The 20,913-nt window shown below is 49.3% G+C and overlaps 3 protein-coding genes and 1 pseudogene across 9 annotated transcripts in view; 1 reads left to right on the top strand and 3 right to left on the bottom strand.

Moving 5' to 3' along the window:
* TXNL4B (thioredoxin like 4B) overlaps positions 1 to 1,339 on the bottom strand; it is a 42,224-nt gene extending 40,885 nt beyond the window's left edge. For 3 of the 6 annotated variants that reach the window (XM_019819983.2, XM_045047206.1, XM_045047204.1), the window contains exon 1: positions 993 to 1,183. The gene's annotated coding sequence lies outside the window, so the exon portion shown is untranslated. The other 3 variants (XM_045047205.1, XM_045047208.1, XM_003998210.6) reach the window with 3 other exon arrangements.
* Positions 652 to 787, bottom strand: LOC111558163 (annotated as a pseudogene).
* A 188-nt stretch (positions 1,340 to 1,527) lies between the features above and the next one.
* On the top strand, positions 1,528 to 20,867 carry DHX38 (DEAH-box helicase 38). 2 transcript variants are annotated; one of them, XM_003998209.6, is made up of 27 exons: positions 1,529 to 1,681; positions 3,684 to 4,023; positions 4,372 to 4,559; positions 5,207 to 5,308; positions 6,113 to 6,260; positions 6,415 to 6,533; positions 6,684 to 6,760; positions 7,227 to 7,382; positions 7,899 to 8,060; positions 8,257 to 8,364; positions 8,712 to 8,824; positions 10,390 to 10,527; positions 11,139 to 11,325; positions 11,461 to 11,646; positions 12,032 to 12,172; positions 12,522 to 12,632; positions 12,728 to 12,844; positions 13,028 to 13,135; positions 13,684 to 13,796; positions 14,515 to 14,723; positions 14,848 to 15,002; positions 15,431 to 15,586; positions 15,683 to 15,817; positions 16,019 to 16,144; positions 16,884 to 16,979; positions 18,402 to 18,523; positions 20,373 to 20,867. In XM_003998209.6, the coding sequence occupies exons 2-27, from the start codon at positions 3,701 to 3,703 to the stop codon at positions 20,455 to 20,457; spliced, it is 3,681 nt and encodes a 1,226-aa protein (XP_003998258.2). In that variant the 5' UTR covers positions 1,529 to 1,681; positions 3,684 to 3,700; the 3' UTR covers positions 20,458 to 20,867. The 2 variants fall into 2 exon arrangements, with proteins under 2 accessions (XP_044903136.1, XP_003998258.2); XM_045047201.1 differs by lacking the exon at positions 5,207 to 5,308 and having other exon boundaries at positions 1,528 to 1,681.
* The window catches only part of PMFBP1 (polyamine modulated factor 1 binding protein 1), a 52,222-nt gene continuing 50,633 nt past the window's right edge, over positions 19,325 to 20,913 (bottom strand). Inside the window, exon 21 of the mRNA XM_011290241.4 lies at positions 19,325 to 19,665. Coding sequence (XP_011288543.2) covers positions 19,649 to 19,665 — 17 coding nt within the window. The 3' untranslated portion in view covers positions 19,325 to 19,648. The remainder of the gene's footprint in view (positions 19,666 to 20,913) is intronic.

The following is a 20,913-nucleotide window of genomic DNA, read 5'->3' as shown; positions in this document are numbered from 1 at the left end:
AGAGTTAATAAAAATGTATATAGGAAATGAAATTGTTCCTGTAATAAGTCATACTTTAGACAGGCAAGCTGATTGCTAGGAAGGACTTCATCAAATGTCAGTAGCAGAAAAAATTACTGATAAAAGGGAAAGTCAAAGTGAGGATGGATCTATCCCACCCTAGAATTCAAACAGCAACTCCAGTTCTGATAAAGAGGAGGAAAACTAAAGCCACACCTAAGAAAATGTTCATAGCAAGGGATACCAACAGAGACTTCACAAAAGAAAAGGTACAAATAGGCAAAAATATTTGGAAAGTTAAGTTTTACTAGTAAACAAAGAAAAGCAAATGGAAGATTATTTAACAAAGCCATTAAGTTGGTAAAGATAAAACAATATTGCAAGAGTGTGAATAAAGGGCCACACATTCTTACTTGCTGCTGGAATGCAGAGAAGCAAAAACTTTTCCAGAAAGAAAACAATTTGAGCAACAACTCCATTTCTGAGAATTAACTTGACACGTCCACAATGATTTATCACATTCTTAAGGTGAAAAACTGCAAACAACTTAAATAGCCCAAAATAGGAGATTGGAAAAAAATGACAGTACAGTCCTGGAACATACTATTACACAGCTGCTAAATACTGTTACAGATGAACATTTCACATACTGAAAAGTTCTCATGATAAATAAGTTACAAAAGAGTATATAGAGTGTGATCCCACTGCTGTACAAAACCTAATACAAATGTATACATTTACATAGAAATAACTACACTTGATCTTAGCCAAAAGGCCGAGAAGCGATTACATAGAAATAACTAGAAATAAATATCCCAAAACACATAGTGGTTATCTCTGTCAGTGAACAGACAGGTGACTTTTATTTACATCGGAGTGAGAGTCTTCTTCCAAACTATTCGATATACATACATACTTAATATATATATGCTTAATGATGCCTGTGGTTGGGCTGCTCCTGGCCCACAAGTGCTAGGGAAAACGACACCTACTTTCTTTGTACAAGTCACCTCCTTCTCTTCCACTTGACTGTTCGCAACCCCGACCACTTCTCCGAAATGTCGGCACACAGGGGGTTCCCGTCTTCTACACCAAAAGCAGCGACCCTAACTCAAAGTAACCCAGGAGCTGCTGCCCGCCAACTCTGGCGGACCACTTATAAAACCGGAAACGGAAAAAGAATACTCACTGGCAAGTAGATAGACTTGCGGTCCTTCCCCTCAATAGTCCCACAAGCCGACGAGATTATTCGTTACTCTAGTCACCGCCCACTTTGCCCGCCTTTGACAGGAAGCCTAGCGTCACTTCCGCCCTTATTAAACATGACCGACCTCCTTCCCTTTCTTCTTAGAGCCGAGGCGGGGCCTCGCCTTTCAGGCTAACTATGATTGGTCGCGATGAGACTCGGAAATGTCTCTGACCAGGGTTCCAGAGGAGGATACTCTAGCGTTGAGTGCTTGGTTGCTTTCTATACCACACTTGGCGCCAGGAACTGGCGGTTTCCGGGCTGCTCTCGATGGTTATCTCTGGACGGATAGAGGGGATCGCGCAGGGTATTATGGGACAATAATGGCCGCGCTCAAGGTTTGGGATTGGCTTTCTGAGGCGATCTGAGTGAGGGGTGGCGGTGCCGGCGCCCCGAAATCTGGGACAGGAGGTCCCAAGAGTCGGATTTGGTGAGGTGAGTGTCCTTTCTTTCTTCTTGACCTGCTCTTCGCCAATTACGGCAGCTCCAAGCGGCGGATATGGGTCCTTCGCTCAGGTTCCGGTCCGAGTTTGCGGTCTCGTCCCTGTCACCCAGTTTGCCTTTCTTACCCTTGGGATGCTGCACTGGTCCGGGCTTTCCTGTCCTTTCTCCTTGATCTGGTCAGTACTGCTGCCTGGCTGCCCAGGGGTCATCCTGCACCCTTCTTTAGGCCTCTGCATTGGTCCCCTCCCAAGCAGAGGCCGAGCCTAAGTAGGGCTCCTTGTGTCTTTCTTCTCTGTCATAGTGGTATCTTTACTATGTGATCTCCTCTACTAGAATGTCAACTCCAAGAGGGCGGGATTTTTGCCTGTTTTGTTCTTTGTTCTTTTCCTATTGCCCAGAACAGTGATTGGGTCACAGAAGGTATTCGATGAAAAATTGTTGAATGAGTAAATCTAGTTTTTCTAAATTTTCTATTCTTAATTGGCTTCTTTGTCACTAATCATTCTCCAGAATCCAGTCCTTTTAATTCCTTATTTGTTCTCAGCAGCTAGTTAAGTCCTATCAGACTCCTTGTCTTGTGCTATTGGGATCTTCCTTTGCTGTCTCTAGATATGTTTGTTTTCCTGTTCTCCATTAATCAGTTTAAATTCATTCATTCATTTATTCACCAAACTTTATTTCACTAGGTGCTGGCTGTAGTAATAGCAAGATAGACAAGGTTCTCTTTGGCAATCTAGGAGTATATTTTTTAGTTCATGCTACTGTTGAGCATAGCATATATATGTTTACCTTCCTGTTTAGATTTCCTCACATGCACAGAAGTCACCAATATGCAGCTCTGTCTTTTCTCTTCTGCCTGATGGCATTTTTCAAAATGCAACTCGTGTCTGTGTTGATATTATGTTTGGCAATATTTCTCTGTAGAGCCGTGCGTGTTAATTAGAACTGGGCAAAACATCCTGGATTCTGGTGGTACCCTACACCTTGACAGTTCCTTTGCTTCACTGACTTGTTGAAAGAGGAGAATTATCCAAGCACCTAGAATCGGTGTATAAGTGGATGGTGTGTAATGGGATGTAAAGAGGAATGAATTTGATACACGTTGAGTGTCAGAAAATCTTATAATCACCTTAATACTTTTCAGGAAACCATTTCATAACCTAGTGTTTCTCGTTAATATTTTTGGTGAACATGGATTGTTATTAAACAAGATCCCAACTGCCGGGAGGTAATTCTTTTCTACAAAACACAACTGGTCCAAAAAAATCCACTAGTATATGGATCACATAGTATATGGTAGCTTTGTACCCCAGCGTGTCTACTCTGCTGTGTCTGTAGTTTAAAGGGAGGGAGAGGTAGAAGGGCTTATGTAGAAAATGTTGAGCCCCGATTAGTACAGAGAAGCATGGCAAATAAAATAACGTGACAGTTACTTTTATGTATGGCTTTATGGTTACAGAGAGCTTTCGCATACACTTTCTTGTGGGATTCTTATAATAATTCCGTGGACTAAATAAAGCAAAAAATATTTCTGTTTCACAGATACAGAAATTATGCCTAACCAAATATTAAGTTATCTGCTTACAATCATACAAGTAGAAAATATCAAAAGCTTGCATTCTAATTGAGGATTCTGACTTCAAATCTAGTGGTATTTTCCCTACAGTCCCTTTCTAGATGCCATCATGTTCTAGTAAGTGTCCTTCGTGAGGACTGTGCTTGCCTGGTATCCTCTTGGATCCCGGTGTTTGGTGGGTGTGTGAATGTGTGTCTCTGTTTCTGATGTGTATCAGAGTGGGAGTAGGAGGATCTTTTGAGATTGTCAGTGACATAATGGAAAGATTTTGGCAAGAGGTAGCTAAGCAAATCCTGGTGTTGATGGGGAGGTTAACTCCCTGAATATCCCTGTAACTTCAGTTATCCTGGGATATAGCAGAGCTATATCTTTTCTCCTTTTATATCCAATACAAAATGGGTTGTCTTCCTTCCACAGAAATCCCAGAGCCTGTCATGGAGGACACCAGCGAGGATGCCTCGATCCATCGATTGGAAGGCACTGATCTGGACTCTCAGGTTGGTGGTCTTATTTGTAAGACTAAAAGTGCAGCCAGTGAACAGCATGTCTTCAAGGCCCCTGCCCCCCGCCCTTCCTTGCTGGGACTGGACTTGTTGGCTTCCCTGAAACGAAGGGAGCGAGAGGAGAAGGACGATGGAGAGGACAAGAAGAAGTCCAGAATCTCTTCCTACAAGGACTGGGAAGAGAGCAAAGATGACCAGAGAGATGCTGAGGAGGAAGATAGTGACCAAGCTGGCCGACATAGCCGAAAAGACAGGTAAAGGCTTTTGGATGGGTTGGCCAAAAGGGAATGAGAATGGAGGCCAGGGAATAACATCCCATGTTGATTTCTGTTTTCTTGTTGGACATGTAGATCTTTATGGTTTTATTATAATTCTGTAGTATTGAAGTAGATAGGAACTGATATTTTCTTCAGATGTGTGGGGAACATTCAAAGGTGACTAAAGAGTAGAGCACAAAGATTAGAAATGATTTGGGTTGTTGCCATCAGTAAGCCTGTAGGGAGATTAAGTGGAAAAGGTCAGGTCACCCAGCCAGCCCCCCTTTGGGGGCAAGGTTTTTCTCCTAAGGAGGGGCGTTTTACCGCTTGCCCTCTCTGTTTCAGGCATTATCGATCTGCTCGGGTAGAGACTCCATCCCATCCTGGTGGTGTGAGTGAAGAGTTTTGGGAACGCAGTCGGCAGAGAGAGCGGGAGCGGCGGGAACATGGCGTCTATGCCTCGTCCAAAGAAGAAAAGGACCGGAAGAAAGAGAGATCACGGGATCGAGACTCTGACCGCAAGAGAGACAGAGGTAACCAGCCCAGCCTAGTTCCTATAGCCCAGTAAGCATTTGAGTGGACATATCAGCTTCTTTCCTGTTGCAGGAATTTTTCTAATGCCTGATAATTAGGGAGCCCTGTTGGTGTTGATAGTGTTGGGGTTGGGAATAGCAGGCTGTTTAAGAACTGTCACTTGCAGCATAGCTGCTTTGAGTGTGTAGTTCTCGTTTAATTATGAAAATTGGTGATAAAGGCAATACCAGGCAGTGTGTATAAGAAACCAGAATTTACACTGGTGTTGGTGACAGAGAAAGGACAGTGCTGTGAAGCAAAGCTGGACATAGAATCCAACGCTGGCTTTGCTCAGTATTATTTAAATTTTATAGCTTATAGACTGGTAACCATTAACAGCTATTCATTGTAGACTTATAACTATTGTTTTTTGAATTCTTGCAGGAAAATAACTGTTACTGTGAGTTTGAAACTTTGTAGCCAGTAACTATTTTTTCCCCCTGAAAGAATGGGGATATGTGAGTTTCAGGAGCCCATGGATCGCATTAGAGCAGTGCAGGTTGCACCTGTGAGTGAGTGGGAAGGCCTGTCCTTTCTCTAGGGTGAAGATGGGTGGAAGTTAGGATGGGACACACATTTTCTAAGCTTTGCACGTGGCTTTTGACAGATGAGAGGGATAGAAGCAGACACAGCAGCAGATCTGAGCGGGATGGAGGGTCAGAGCGCAGCAGAAGAAATGAACCAGAGAGCCCGAGACACCGACCTAAAGGTAGACCGAGCCGTTGCTTGTGGTGATTTGTCAGGGGTCAGTGTATACAAGGCAGCGTCCTCAGTTGATATGCCGTGGGCAGAGTCAACTGCTGGTTCCACTATGAACTTCTTGGAATACTTGGTTCTGAGTCAGGTTGGAAGGCCCTGGACCTCCCTGTTGAGATGGATATGCTCCTCTAAGTTGGTAGGCCAGTGGACTGAATGGCCAGTTTTCCAAATGGCAGGAAAGAATAGGGAGCTGGGGAACAGAAGAATTGATTAAAAATAATTATTTAGGGGTACCTGGGTGGCTCAGTCGGCTAAGCATCCAACTTTGGCTCAAGTCATGATCTCACGGTTCATGGGTTCGAGCCCCGCGTGGGACTCTGTGCCGGCAGTGTGGAGCCTGCTTGAGATTCATCCTCTCTCTCTCTCTCTCTCTCTCTCTCTCTCACTCACTCTCACTCTCACTCTCACTCTCTCTGCTCCTCCCCCACTTGTGCACACACAACACACACTCAAAATGAATAAATAAACTTAAAAAAGTTGTTTATATTCAAGAGGAGTATGTTTGCTGAGAGAAATTGGATATTCTTCAAGATGTTGTAAACACATTAAAAACAAGAAGTGTTATAAATACGTGAAAACTGGCCTATTAAAATCCAGATACCTTAAAAATTTTCAAGATTGTGTTACAAGTAGATATCAAGTCTATCGATAGTGAAAGAAAGAGATTTGGGGAATTCACTTTTGGCTGATAGCCCTAGAGCCGTGTCCCAGTGAAGTTAGAGGTTTCCGGTGGATGTGTTCTTTGTCGCCCCAGATGCAGCTACCCCTTCAAGGTCTACCTGGGAGGAAGAGGACAGTGGCTGTGGTTCCTCAAGGCGCTCGCAGTGGGAATCGCCTTCCCCGACACCTTCCTATCGAGATTCTGAGCGGAGCCATCGGCAGTCCAGTCGAGATCGCGATAGGTGATGTTCATGGCAGAGCAGCCCAGTTTCTCTGGGTGGGTGGCAAAGGGTGGACGTGATGAGGGCAAAGGGATCTGGGCTGGGGGAACAGATGGCAGCTGGGGAACATGTCTCAGCTTAGTGACTTAGTGATGCTGGTTACATGGTCTCCCAGGTCCGTGAGGAGCAGGTACTCAGATGACACACCTCTGCCAACCCCATCCTACAAATACAACGAATGGGCCGATGACAGGAGACACCTGGGGTCCACACCCCGTCTGTCCAGGGGCCGAGGTAAGGCAGGGGGAGGGAGGGGGACAGGGAAGCGGGATCACTTGTCCCAGTGAGGCTGAGCAAAGCTGCGCTTCTGGAGCTGTGCGGTTTTGCAGGGCTCTTGGTGGGGCTGGGGGTGTTTGGACTGACCTGCTGCATGTTCTCCTTCAGGAAGACGGGAGGATGGTGAAGAAGGAATTTCATTTGACACAGAAGAGGAACGGCAGCAGTGGGAAGATGACCAGAGGGTAAAAACCTTATGTCTTTGAGGCACCGAATGAGGAGTGGTGGACCTCCATGGGTGAATGGGCCACGAGTGACGCTCTAGTGGAATTGGACTTCGATGAGGGCAGTTAGCACTGGACAGTCTCTAGAGCCGAGCTGGATTCAGTCCCGAAGCCTCGGAGTCTCTCCAGAGGCACAGGCTCCTCTGTGAAACTTCTCACCTGCCACTGGCAGACCTGTTTTAGTTAAGCGTTGGTGCCACCGTGTGGTGAATGTAAGAAGTGCCGTCACGATGGGCGGCCACATAGTCCGTCCCCGCCTGTGTCCTCCACATGGCTCGTCCTAGAGCACATGGTCTTCCTCCTGCACCTCCCACAAACATTGCTCCACCACACCAGTGACTTCTCACCAGACACCTCCCCTCTGGTCTTGTCTTGCACATAAACTCGATCTGTTCCTTGTTTTCACCGCTCTGTCACATCGCTGCAGCAAGCTGACCGGGACTGGTACATGATGGATGAGGGATACGATGAGTTCCACAACCCCCTGGCCTACTCCTCTGAGGACTACGTGAGGAGGCGGGAGCAGCACCTGCATAAACAGAAGCAGAAGCGCATTTCTGCTCAGCGGAGGCAGATCAATGAGGTGGGCTGCTGGCAGTAGCTGGAGTGAACCCGGCTGGCGTTGGGCATGTGGGAGAAGTGCGGGCCTTGTGCACATGGTGGCAGTGCAGCTGGCCTCTCGTCGCTGAAGTATTGGGTGTCGCTGTGCCTCTAGAGTCTGAGGAGGGTGGGCGTAGAACCTTTCAGTAGTTATCTCCTAACCTCTCTCTCTCTTGTAGTCCTCCTTCCGTGCTGGGATGGGAACTAGTAGGGTGTTCTTTGTGTCTCTGCGTGGGGCTGCGGACGCTTGCCATTTGTGTGTCCGTATAGAGGTTCTGACTCACATATAAAGGGCTGCTGCTTGGAAAAAATGTCGCCGGTGGTTTGGGATCAGTCACTTTTCTTTCTTAGGAGCCACAGGGTACAGAGGCCTGTGACATGTCTACGGCCCAGGCCTCCGTGGCCCTTCTCTCATGACTTGATGTGTGGACTCTCCCAGTGACCTTTCAGATGCCTTGTGGTTGCAGTCTGAGCGCGGCCCCCCGTTGTGTTCTCATAGGATAACGAGCGCTGGGAGACCAACCGCATGCTCACCAGTGGAGTGGTCCATCGGCTAGAGGTGGATGAGGACTTTGAGGAGGACAGCGCAGCCAAGGTGCATCTGATGGTGCACAACCTGGTTCCTCCCTTCCTTGACGGACGCATCGTCTTCACCAAGCAGGTGAGGCCGCTGGGGCCTGAGAGAAGAAAGCTCAGATAGAATTGAGCTGGGGGGGGGGGGGGGGGGGGAAGAGGAAAAAAAAAGCCCCCGTCCCAATAGGATAGAAATCCTTTCATTTATTAGGGCTGTCATGAAGTGGACCTTCCTGTTGAGTGTAACAATCAGTGGAGAATTCCTCTTTTTCCCCAACCTACAGCCAGAGCCTGTGATTCCAGTCAAGGATGCTACTTCTGACCTGGCCATTATTGCCCGGAAAGGCAGTCAAACAGTGCGGAAGCACAGGGAGCAGAAGGAACGCAAAAAGGTTGGTTTCTTGTCCTTTGGGGCCTGGGAGTCTGTTTTTTTTCTTTTTAGAAATTGCATGAGATCTCACGGGTAGAGGTCCTCTTGGAAGTTGGAGGACACTCACACAGCAAGAACCAGCTGTTGGAGGAGGGCTTCGTGTTCCTCCACCAAGGCCTTTGTTAAGACAACCACAGGGCCCGATGCTCTGGTGGCTTGAGGTAGAAGAAGAGAATGTGGGCGCCGGGCCACTGCGGCTTTGTGGGAATTTACCACCTGCTAGATGGAGCCTCCTGTGCAAGTGGGATTGGTTTGCCATGGACCACAGTCGTGTTACACGATGGAGCAGACTTTCCGTATTTTTTTTAGGCTCAACACAAACACTGGGAACTGGCTGGAACCAAGCTGGGAGATATAATGGGTGTCAAAAAAGAGGAAGAGCCTGATAAAGCGCTGACAGAAGACGGTAAAGTGGACTATAGGTAGGAGTCTTGGTCAGCAGTGGGCTGTCTCTTGAGCCAGCGGCCCTCAAGGACACTTGCTGGGGAACAGAGAGAATTTGTGGCTCATGAACAGAAAAATTAGGTCGCTTTGGATCTTCTAGTCTGTTCTCATCCCTTCCTCCTGGTCTCTCTTCTACCATCTTCAGCTTTTCCTAGATATTATTCCTGCCACCACCACTACTACTGCTATAGGAGTGACCTCAGTGCCTGTCAGCGTTAAATGCCTCACAGATACTGACTGAATTGTCAACGACAGTCCCACGAGATAGGTGTTCTCCTTCCCATTTTTCGTGTGTAGAGGATGAGACCCAGGGAGGTTAAGTAACTTGTTTGAGGTCACCCAGCTGTAAATGGAGCGATGCTCAGACCCAGACATTGTAGCTTTGGAGCCTGGTGTCTTAGTCATGGTGCTGAAGTGCACTTCTGATGTTCAGTGTTGGAAGGTAGGCTTTGCCCCCTTAGATTTCAGTTTAATGGAAGGAAGAACCACTTTTAACAGTGTTTTGAAAATAGGAAAGATTGTTTTTACCAGGGAGTGGCTTCCCTGTTCATAGAGGTATTTAAGCAGATGGTAGGTAGATAGCTGCCTGTTGGGGTTCACACGTTGGGTAGATGGCTGGACTCAAATGTCCCTCCTGAATCTCATCCTTTGAACATACTGAAGTCTTACTGAACTGGCATCCAAGTGAATAATTCCCTGCACCCCTCTGAGAAATAACCCAAATGAGAAGTCAGTACTGATGGTCAGCCCTTGTTAGTTTATAAATGTAATCCCATAGGCATTAATTGTTAGCTGACTGAGAGTGACGGAGAAATTAGAATAGGAAGCCTGACAGGGTGTGGGGGGAGGTCTGAAAGGGGGACAGGTCTCTCGGGAGAGTGGCGGGCAGCAGACATGTGGACGCCCACTGGCAGCACTGAACCACTCTCTCTTTGCAGTCTTGGGAAAATTACAAAGTTCTTTGGAGTCTAGGCGTGTATACATGTGTCAGATATTTGTGTGCTTTCAGTAGAAGCTGGAGGTCACTACTAAGTGGGACTATTTTTTCTCACAATTCTTTGAAAACAAAGCTTTACAGACCGTGCCATCCGCCATCCTGCCAGGAGGAGAGAGGAGGTCTGACCCTGGTCAGGACTCTGTAGCCATGACTGCTCCATTGAGCCCTTCGAGCATTGAGCATTGTGCTGGGTATTCTGTACAAGATAATTACCTGGTGATCTCAGTTCCTCTTCTGGTTGAGCTTTTTGGGGCAGAGAACTGGCCCATTTGTTAACCTGAACTCCTCTGAGTCATACTTAGTTTTCTTTGCCCAGGCAATGTTGGGTATGTTGTGGATGATGGTTCTCAGACCGCAGTTCTAGTCCCTTAGGCCAGAGGAGACGAGAAACATCTTGGATCACCTGGCTGCTCTAGTGTCTCAAAGATTTCTTGCGTCTTGTTGAGGTGGGTCTTGTTCTTGGGCGTAGGAAGAAGGACAGTAACCCAGTCAGGAAAAACAGTGTGGGAAATTGTGCAGGGTGCTTAGGCTGCTGTGTGTTCTCAGGACGGAGCAGAAGTTTGCGGATCACATGAAGAAAAAGAGTGAAGCTAGCAGCGAATTTGCCAAAAAGAAGTCGATTCTGGAGCAGAGGCAGTACCTGCCCATCTTTGCTGTGCAGCAGGAGCTACTCACTATTATCAGGTAACTTGTCTAGGAATGCCAGTGTTGACTGGGTGTCCCTTGGGTCCCTTGTGTTTACTCAGTAGCTCTTTTACTTTGGGCTGTTGCATCTGGTAGAGAAGGGAGAGAATTTTTTCTTATCTGACCTCCATACCCTGGGCTACTTTGCATGAAGTAATAAGCAAAATGACTTTGCTCTGTTATATTTCATTTGTTTAAACCTCACCATCTTCTTTTTTTTTAAATGCTTTATTTATTTATTTTGAGAGAGGCGGGGGGCATGAGCAGGGAGGGGCAGAGAGAAAGAGAGAATCCTAAGCAGGCTCTGTGCTGTCCATGCAGAGCCCGATGTGGGGCTCAGTCTCACAAACCATGAGGTCATGATCTGAGCTGAAACCAAGACTTGGATGCTTAACTGACTGAGCCACCTAGGCACCCCTAAACCTTACCATCTTCTAGACATTGTAGGGGGTGTCTTCATTCGGGGCTGTTTTCCCAGGGAAATCTGCCTTTAAGCAGGCGTGCTCCTTGGATAGCCAGACATAGGCATAGGAGGTGGCAGCGTCTTGTTGGAAGATTGGAGGTGGCCATCCGCCTGACCTGATTTGCCCTTCGTCTTCTTTCCCTTGTAGAGATAACAGCATCGTGATTGTGGTTGGAGAAACAGGGAGCGGTAAGACCACCCAGCTGACACAGTACTTGCATGAAGACGGTTACACGGACTACGGGATGATTGGGTGCACCCAGCCTCGGCGTGTGGCTGCCATGTCGGTGGCCAAGAGAGTCAGTGAAGAAATGGGAGGAAGCCTTGGTGAGGAGGTGAGTGGGCACGAGGGCTGAGCTGTACAGCTTCCGTCCTTTTGAGCTGACCTCCTAAGGCCTGGGCCCAGCATGGGGTATGCGGGCAGTGAGCTGGGGCCCAGAGCTTCTGAGCTGTCTCTCCCTGACTTTCAGGTGGGTTATGCCATCCGCTTTGAAGACTGCACCTCAGAAAACACCTTGATCAAATACATGACTGATGGGATCCTGCTCCGGGAGTCCCTCCGGGAAGCAGACTTGGATCACTATAGTGCCATCATCATGGACGAGGCTCACGAGCGCTCCCTCAACACTGACGTGCTCTTTGGGCTGCTGCGGGAGGTGAGGGCTGTGGGGCACAGTCTGTCTGCACCCGTGGGGCTTTGATGCATGCCCTGTTTGTAGTTCATGACCGAGGTATTCCGGGTGGGCTGGGGTCTCGCCTGGGGGATCCAAGAGGGTCTCTGACAGGCCTGAGTTTGCTGAGGCCTCCAGGTTGCCAGGTTGAGACCTGGGTTGTAGTTTATTCTGTTCTTGCTCAGCCAAGAGACTCCGGGTTCTCTTGGCCGTGGCTCTATGGGTTCGGTCCTCCGGACTGTTAGGAATCTAATGTGCCCATCTGTCAGCTTCAGCTTGTTTCATCTGGGAGTAATGTTGCTGAGATTGGAGGGAGGGAGCCAAGTGTTCCAAATCTATAGGGAAGCCTCAGACTGACCTCTTCTCTCAGGTGGTGGCTAGGCGCTCAGACCTGAAGCTCATTGTCACATCAGCTACTATGGATGCAGAGAAATTTGCTGCCTTTTTCGGGAATGTTCCCATCTTCCACATCCCTGGTCGTACCTTCCCTGTTGACATTCTCTTCAGCAAGGTACTGAGACCTCCTTTTTGAACCATTCCTGACCTCTGATGAGAAGTCAGTTGGAGGGCATGGGGTAGGGAACTGAGCCAGGAAAGGTTTTTGGGGTTACCGTGGGGCAGATGGGGCACTCTAGCTCTAGGTCTGAGACACAAAGGACTATACTCAGGGGAAGTCTAGTTTTATTCTTTCATTAGAGCAGCAGTGCAGGGTCCAGAGAGGGCAGTCAGGCCCATCTGTAGCCCTGAAAGTCCACTGGCTCTATCCCTATACCAGTGACTGACCACCAGTTCCTGAGGGATGTCCAGCCTGCATTTCTCTTGATGCTTCCCTTTGACCATGTCTCTGACTGGTGTTGCAGACGCCGCAGGAGGATTATGTGGAGGCCGCGGTGAAGCAGTCCTTACAGGTGCACCTGTCGGGGGCCCCCGGGGATATCCTTATCTTCATGCCTGGCCAAGAGGACATTGAGGTGCGTGCCTTGGTCATGACCATGATGAGCAGGTAGGATCCTACATATGGGAGTTTGGGGCTCTGGTATCTCATGGCTCCTCTCTGTGCCCTCAGGTGACCTCAGACCAGATTGTGGAACATCTGGAGGAACTAGAGAATGCACCTGCCTTGGCTGTGCTGCCCATCTACTCCCAGCTGCCTTCTGATCTCCAGGCCAAAATTTTCCAGAAGGTGTGATAGCAAGAATATCTGTCTTGGGTACCCACCTTTGGGTCTCCCTGGATTTTCCCAAGGGAGGACTAGAGAGAGGGTGTTACTTTCTCTGCAGGGGTGGGGTGTGCTCTTTGCCCTGTGGAGTCTTTCCTACCTGAGGGCCTACAGCCTTCCCTCTTTGTACATCCTGCCTGGTTCTAGGCTCCAGATGGAGTTCGGAAGTGTATCGTTGCCACCAACATTGCCGAGACATCTCTGACTGTCGATGGCATCATGTTTGTTATTGACTCTGGTTATTGCAAATTAAAGGTAAGAAAAGACACAGGCACTAGGGCCCTGGGCCTTCACCTGAAGCTAACTCAATGTAGTAGGTGGTGGGAAGGCAGGCCCTGGGTCTTTAGCCCTTAAACGAGGGATGGACTTGGATTTAAGAGGCTAACATTTGAGTGCTGATTTTGCTGTGCACTTGATTGACTTAATCTTTGTGATAACGCCATGAGTTAGATGATTTAATAACTCTGTGCAGATCCACAGAGCTGGTATTTGTGGGGAAATTTCTTAAGGTTCCTGCTTTCAAAAGGATGGCTGCCAGGGCACCAAGGTGGCTCGGTGGGTTAAGCGACTGACTTGTTAGCTCAGCTCAGGTCTTGATCTTAGGGTCATGAGTTCACGCCCCGTAGTGGGCTCAACACTGGGCCTGAAGCCTACTTAAAAAGGAAAAAGGATGGCTGTCTACATTGCTAAAACACTGTACTCTGTGCTGCGTAGCAACCAGGGTTTGTCTGTCTTTGTCTCAAGGTTGCTTCCCCCTTTCTCCTTACTCTATGCTTAATCAGCTCTTTATTGTCCCCTCCTAGGTCTTCAACCCCAGGATTGGCATGGATGCTCTACAGATCTATCCCATCAGCCAGGCCAATGCCAACCAGAGGTCAGGGCGAGCCGGCAGGACGGGCCCAGGTCAGTGTTTCAGGTAGGAGCCCTGTGCTAGCCTGCTCTCTGGGGCAGCGCTGGGATTGCTGAGTGTGGAGCCCAGGCTGGGGCAGTGAGGACTGGACTGTGATCCAGCAGAGGGATGCTGGCCCTAGGATCCCTGAGGCTCGGGACTGATGGTGGGGCTGCCACTTGGTGGTTTGCTCCTCATATGCTGCTGAGCCAAAGAGTAGCCTTTCCAGATGGCTTGGAGGTCTGAGCAGCTTTGGGTGTCAGGCAGTCCCATGTTGAACGTACCTGCACCTGAAGACTCTCACAGGCTAAGTCTGAGCAGATTATATCTTGGCTCCTGTTACACTTCTGCAGTTAGTTTTTCTGATTTTCGTGTTTTAAAAAATAATGTATTCGCTACAGAAATTCAGAAAATACAGAAGAGCATAAAGAAAACAAAACCGAGCCATAAATCTCGTCCCAGGCTCATTGGTTCCAGAATTGAAACAAATATGTAGGAGACTCCAGCAGAAGAGTCAATTGGCAGGACTGATTTGAATGGGTAGAAATCCGGGATTCAGAGAGAACAAGGCAGGTGGGGGAAGAAATGAGAACTTGTCCTCCCTGCCTGTGGCTTTCTTCCGTACTGACCTCTGTGGGGTGCAGGTGCAGGGCAAAGCATTGGGTCTTCCACTGCAGGGACCCCTGCGCGGGCAGCTGGGCCCTGAGGCGGTAGATGCAGCAGAGTGTGGTCTTCTTCCCGGCAGGCTCTACACCCAGAGTGCCTACAAGAACGAGCTCCTGACGACCACGGTGCCCGAGATCCAGAGGACTAACCTGGCCAACGTGGTGCTGCTGCTGAAGTCCCTCGGGGTGCAGGACCTGCTGCAGTTCCACTTCATGGACCCACCCCCCGAGGACAACATGCTCAACTCCATGTATCAGCTCTGGATCCTTGGGGCCCTGGACAACACAGGTGCCGAGCCCCGGGAGCTGGAGATGGGGGTGGTGGTGGTGGTGCTCACGGGCTCTGGCGGTCGGTTTCGCTCCTCGTTTACTTCACTGTGTCCACCGAATGTCTGGATTCGCTCCTCTCCCAGGTGGGCTGACCTCGACTGGGCGGCTGATGGTAGAGTTCCCGCTGGACCCGGCCCTGTCCAAGATGCTCATCGTGTCCTGTGACATGGGCTGCAGCTCCGAGATCCTGCTCATTGTGTCCATGCTCTCGGTGCCAGCCATCTTCTACAGGCCCAAGGTTGGTGGTGGTGGCCGCTCTGCTCTCCTCGAAGCTGCAGGGGGCTTTACCGGGTGAGGAAGGGTTAGAGAGGACTGGTTTCTTTCTGTATCATTAAAATGGAACAGAGGCATGGGAGTCAAAGTTTCCAAAGAGTGGTATTACTGCTCTCTGTTAAGCAGGTTGGGGTAGGGGAAAGCATGGGCTAGATCAGTGGTTTTCAGGTGATTTGGAAATTTCTTATCGTCTGGTATAGTTGTGCCTGAGCTGTCACGTTTTAGAGTAGATGTTTTGTCAGAAGCTACGTTATTTTCCCTGGATCGTTAGCGTAACACACTGATGTGTTTAAAGCTGTGCGTGCAGGCAGGTAACAGTGTGAAAAGTTCCGGGATCCTTGCAGTGGGCCTGGACTCCCCATGCTTACAGTAAGGGTCCTTTTTCCTTCCTAGGGCCGAGAGGAGGAGAGTGATCAAATCCGGGAGAAGTTTGCTGTCCCTGAGAGTGATCATTTGACCTACCTGAATGTCTACCTGCAGTGGAAGAATAATAATTACTCCACCATCTGGTGTAATGATCATTTCATCCATGCCAAGGCCATGCGGAAGGTGGGGGCAGTCGCCCAGATTAGCAGGATGTTGGGGTGACGCGGGGAGGCAGGAGAAGGCGGGCTTCATCCTTGCCTGCCCTGTGTTCTTCTCTAGGTCCGGGAGGTGCGGGCTCAGCTCAAGGACATCATGGTACAGCAGCGGATGAGCCTGGCCTCGTGTGGCACTGACTGGGACATCGTCAGGAAGTGTATCTGTGCTGCCTATTTCCACCAGGCAGCCAAGCTCAAGGTGAGCCCAGAGGAGCCTGAGGGAGTTGTGGCCCTTTCCTGGCCTGATAATCATACCAGCGCGGAGTTCTTTCATTCTCATTGTACAGTCCTACAGACCTGGGTTTTCCCCACCAAGGCCTTTGTCAAGACCTGGGATGGAGTGGCTGCCCAGATGGGCAGTATTGTCCTGATGTGGCCACCTTTTGTGTCTCTTCCCTAGGGAATCGGGGAGTATGTGAATATCCGGACAGGGATGCCCTGCCACTTGCACCCCACCAGCTCCCTCTTTGGAATGGGCTACACCCCAGACTACATAGTGTATCACGAGCTGGTCATGACCACCAAGGTGAGTCTTCTCTGACACAGTTTACTTGACGTGGGCCTACCTGGCTGGGCTGGGCCTTTGTAACCCTTCATTGCCTTCCTGTGTGAGCTTTGAGCCTGGGAGACTTGAGGCCACATGTGTTGCTTTGGGACGAATTGAGAGATTTGAGGATTTGAGGATGCTTACTTGGAATTAACCTTCAGATGCCAGTGACCTCAGCTATGCCAGCAGGATTGTTTGTTACTTGCTGCCAGGGATGAGCAACCCCTGTTGGTGTCATTAGAAGGGCTTTCTGGGGAGCCTGGGTGGCTCAGTTGGTTAAGTGTCTGACTTCAGCTTGGGTCATGATCTCACGGTTTGTGAGTTCAGGCCCCACATTGGGCTCTGTGCTGACAGCTCAGAGCCTGGAATCTGCTTCGGATTGTGTCTCCCTCTCACTCTGCCCCTCCCCCGCTCGCTCTCTGTCTGTGTCTCAAAAATAAATATTTAAAAATTAAAAAAAAAAAAAGGCTTTCTGAGGGGTTAGGCCTTTTCTCTTGGATACTGGGCGTGGGGGAGGGGCATTTTTTCAAGCATGGAGGGATTTGGGAGAAAGGATTAAAATTCCAGTGTCTGGGGCTTATGTCTGCCTTTTTCAGCCTCACAGGGCTGGGGGTCAGGCCCTTCCCACGTAGGTCCCGATTGTGGAACTACTCGGCGAGGGACGGCCCAAAGCATTGGCCTTCCTGTGACCACCGCTTTGTGACCCTTCTGCCTGCAGGAGTACATGCAGTGTGTCACTGCTGTGGATGGAGAGTGGCTGGCGGAGCTGGGCCCCATGTTCTACAGCGTCAAACAGGCGGGAAAGTCTCGGCAGGTAAGCATCCCGTGCTCGCCACAGAGGTTCTGTTTGCCCGTGGGACCCATTTTTCGCACAGCCCAGGATTGAAGACACGTCCTCACCTGACCCCTGTCCTCCTTACTTCTCTCTCAAACATAAAAGCTGTGATGGAGCCAGGTTGGTATGGTAGATTTTCGCCCATCTGCTCCAGTTGCTTGGTCGGATGAGCCTTTTAAAAAAAACCTTATTATTGAAAAGTCCAAATATTCGTAGAAGTATAAAAAACAGTATAGGGAGCCGTCCTGTATTCCTTACCGAATCTCCATAACGTTCAACATGTTGGTCAGACTTATTTGGCTTATTCCTCCTTTTCTCCATACGCTTATTTTTTTTCTTAGAAAAAATTTTAAAGCCTCTCTCTGACACTTTATTTCACCAATAAATACTTGAGTAAACATCTCTAAAAAGACTGGTTTTTAAAATGTAACCTTTTTGCCATTATCACTCAACAGAATTAATCCTTAATGTCTTCCAGTCCTTATTCATATTTTGTCATTTGTTTCAAAGATAAACTCGTATGATTTGATTTGCTCGAATCAGAATCTGAATGTTACAGTTAGTTGGTATATGTGTAAGTGTTATGTTCTAGAATGTGCTCTGTTCTCATTCTTTATTATGGCATTGGTTACTTGGAGAGACTAGGTCACTTGTAGAATATTCCATTTTCTGTATTGGCCGATTGCTTTTCGTGATGGCATTTAACTTGTGCCTCTGTCCCATGTTCTTTCTGTAAACTAGTAATTAATCCAAAAGCCTGATAAGATTCAGGTTCAGCTGTGTTGGGCAAAGATGCACAAATGCGTGCAGTGCCGTGAACTTCCTTTTAGATCCTATCAGGAAGCACGTAAGGGCTGGTGGCCCCACTTTTGGGGATGCTGAGAGTGGTTAGTGGTTCTGCCTGATCCCTCCAGGATAGATTGTCTCCCTGCCACTCCACCTCCTCATGGTCTTCATGTACGTGGATGGCTGCTGCCTCGAGCTGTCCTTCAGGGCTTCAGACTGTGGGGGGCTTTCCTTCCTCTCGTCTGTACTGTCCACACTGGGTCTGTGCACACCTTCCTTATGTCTGTTCTTCCCAGCCAGCTGATCATGTCTTCCCTATTTCTTGTACTTCCTGGCATTACTGTGAACTTGGTAAGAGAGTGAAAGTACTTACGGAATTGAGTGGAGACCTGAGACACGATAGGGTTAGGACTCAATCGTGTCGTGTCTGTCTTGAATCAATGAACCGGCCTCAAAAGAATAGATGGCCTTGGTGTTGGGGCAGGGAGCCACGTGGCCCCGCCTCTGGGAGCTGGCACTGTGTACACGGCACCTGGCTTGTGGTGGGGAGATGGGTGGGACAAGGCTCTCCACCTACTGGTGGTGGTCCCCAGTACCTCGCCCTCCCTTTTCTAGGAGAACCGCCGACGGGCCAAAGAGGAAGCCTCTGCCATGGAGGAGGAGATGGCACTGGCTGAGGAGCAGCTGCGAGCCCGCCGTCAGGAGCAAGAAAAGCGCAGCCCTCTGGGCAGTGTCAGGTGGGCTGCGGCCTCGGGACCCTGGCTGGGATGGTGCCTGCCCCTGGGAGGCGCTGGGGAGCAGCCCGATAGACTGAGCAGGTCCCCATGCAGGCGGGTGATCTAAAATTTGAGTGTGTGGAGCTGAGCTGGTCACAGAAGTTGACTGGTTCCATGGAGGCATGGGAGGAGTTCCAGACATACTCTCAAGGGGCAGTGATACATCTGCAGCTCCTGGTCATTGTCACGTTGTACTGAGGCCTGTGGTGGGCTGGAGAAGTAGGCAGGGCTTATAGCTCTACCGACAGGCTAGGGCTTGGAAATCACGTGGAGATGGGAGGAGAGTCTTGGGCTTCTGTGTCTGCTGGTGCCTGGAGTCAGGTCAGACTTCACAGGTGAAGGGCACAGTTCTCCACAAGACTGCCTTCACTTCAGGGGCACCTGGGTGGCTCAGCCAGTCAAGTGTCCAACTGGAGCTTGGGTCGTGATCTCGCACTCTGTGAGCTCAAGCCCCATGTCAGGCTCTGTGCTGACAGTTTGGAGCCTGGAACCTGCTTCAGATTCTGTGTCTCCCTCTCTCTCTCTGCCCCTCCCCTGCTCACGCTCTGTCTCTCTCTGAAAAAGAAAAAAAAAAAAAAAAAAAAAAAAGACTGCCTTTACTTCAGACACCAGCTATAACTTGGGGTGTGCTAAAGATCCCTCTCACTTCTGACCACCTTGCTACATATTTGGGGATCTGCATGGACTCCCCTGCCATTTGATAACTTGCTAGAATAAGTTGCTAGAATAAGTTGCTAGAATAACTCACAGAACTCAGGAAAGTACTGTGTTTGAGATTACAATTTTATTATAGCCAAAGGTTACAAATCAGCACCAAGGGAGAGATGCATAGAGTGAGGTCTGGGATGGTCCCAAATGAGAAGCTTCCATTGTCCTCGGGGCTGCATTACCCTCCTGGCCCATTGGTGTGTGATAGTATGCACAGAGCATTGCTAGCCAGGGAAGCTTCAGCGTCCAGAGCTTTATTGGGGTTTCATTACATAGTCACGAATGGTTGAGTATGTATCCATGTGATTGACTCAGTCTCCAGCTTCCTTTCCATAGAGGCTGAGCTGATATCATGAGTCTCAAAATATAGCCTTCTGGTCACGTACTTGGTTTTTCTTAAAAAAAAATTTTTTTTTAACGTTTATTTATTTTTGAGACAGAGAGAGACAGAGCATGAACAGGGGAGGGTCAGAGAGAGGGAGACACAGAATCCGAAACAGGCTCCAGGCTCTGAGCTGTCAGCACAGAGCCCGACGCGGGGCTCGAACCCACGGACCGCAAGATCATGACCTGAGCCGAAGTCGGCCGCTTAACCGACTGAGCCACCCAGGCGCCCCACGTACTTGGTCTTTCTAGCTGGGCCAGCCCTTATCCTGAGTCCTCTTGTTAGGATAAAGTATCAGATGTTACCATGTGTAACAGAGACACTCAATCCCTCTGGAAATCTCGAGGTTTTAGAGATGACCTCCCAGGACTGGGGACTAGGGCCAGCCAGATTCCTTATTAGAAGGTGGAGTGGCCGTCTGGTGAGGTGGCTGGAAGACTGCTTCCATAGCTCACCTGGGAGGCATGAAAGGAATTGTTAAAAAATTTAGCTGCCAACAGTCCTTGGTGGGTATCAGAGTCAGGTGGTGCTGTTACTCTGCTCCCCATCACAAATGGGGATGGCAGCAGGGGGGGAATGTGCTGGGGGAGAAGACCGTTCAGCCCCAAAGCCTGCTCACACACAGAAAGAGCAAGGCCTCAGGCTCCTTGCTGTGCTGTGCATCCTGGTTGGCGTGAGTAGCAGCGTGATTCCTCACCCCTCTTTCCGTGTCTCCAGGTCTACAAAAATCTACACTCCAGGTCGGAAGGAGCAAGGGGAACCCATGACCCCTCGCCGCACGCCAGCCCGCTTTGGGCTCTGAGCCGAGGCTCTCCCTGCAGAGGATGCAGCGTGTGTTGAGTCCTGAGCCCTGTGGCCAGAGCATCCGGGGCCTGCCAACAAAACCCTTTCATCTGCGCACTTTCGTCTGTGTACATCACAGCCCCCGGGGAAGCTCCTGCAGGGGCCAGCTCTACAACAGAGGGAGTGGCAGTTCCTTGGTGCAGGGGTGCAGGTCAGGGTGCGGAGCAGCGAGAGCTGCCAGGGCAGTGAGAGCTGGCCAGACCCACTGTGTCCAAATAAACCATTCCTGGGACGCTTGGTGTATAAATGACTTGGCCGTAACTATGGTTTTTTAAAATTCTGTGTAAAGCAGCAAAATAGACCTACAGGGAATTGTAATTTGGTTATAATTCAGGATTTGGAAATAAATTTATTGTTTGTAAAATGTTATTGCATTTTGGACTGTTCCTTTTTCCCTCGCTGCCCTAAATTACAT

This window comes from Felis catus, chromosome E2 (genome assembly GCF_018350175.1).
Source record: "Felis catus isolate Fca126 chromosome E2, F.catus_Fca126_mat1.0, whole genome shotgun sequence".
In the NCBI taxonomy this organism is placed as follows: domain Eukaryota; kingdom Metazoa; phylum Chordata; class Mammalia; order Carnivora; family Felidae; genus Felis; species Felis catus.
This window is presented reverse-complemented; position numbering and strand designations above follow the sequence as displayed.

Excerpts from the sequence above, each read along its gene's own strand:
- DHX38 (XM_003998209.6), top strand. The coding sequence starts at position 3,701 with ATGGAGGACACCAGCGAGGATGCCTCGATCCATCGATTGGAAGGCACT. Across the intron at positions 6,534-6,683 it reads CCGTCTGTCCAGGGGCCGAG|GAAGACGGGAGGATGGTGAA; the intron begins GTAAGGCAGGGG and ends GTTCTCCTTCAG. Across the intron at positions 8,365-8,711 it reads AGCAGAAGGAACGCAAAAAG|GCTCAACACAAACACTGGGA; the intron begins GTTGGTTTCTTG and ends TATTTTTTTTAG.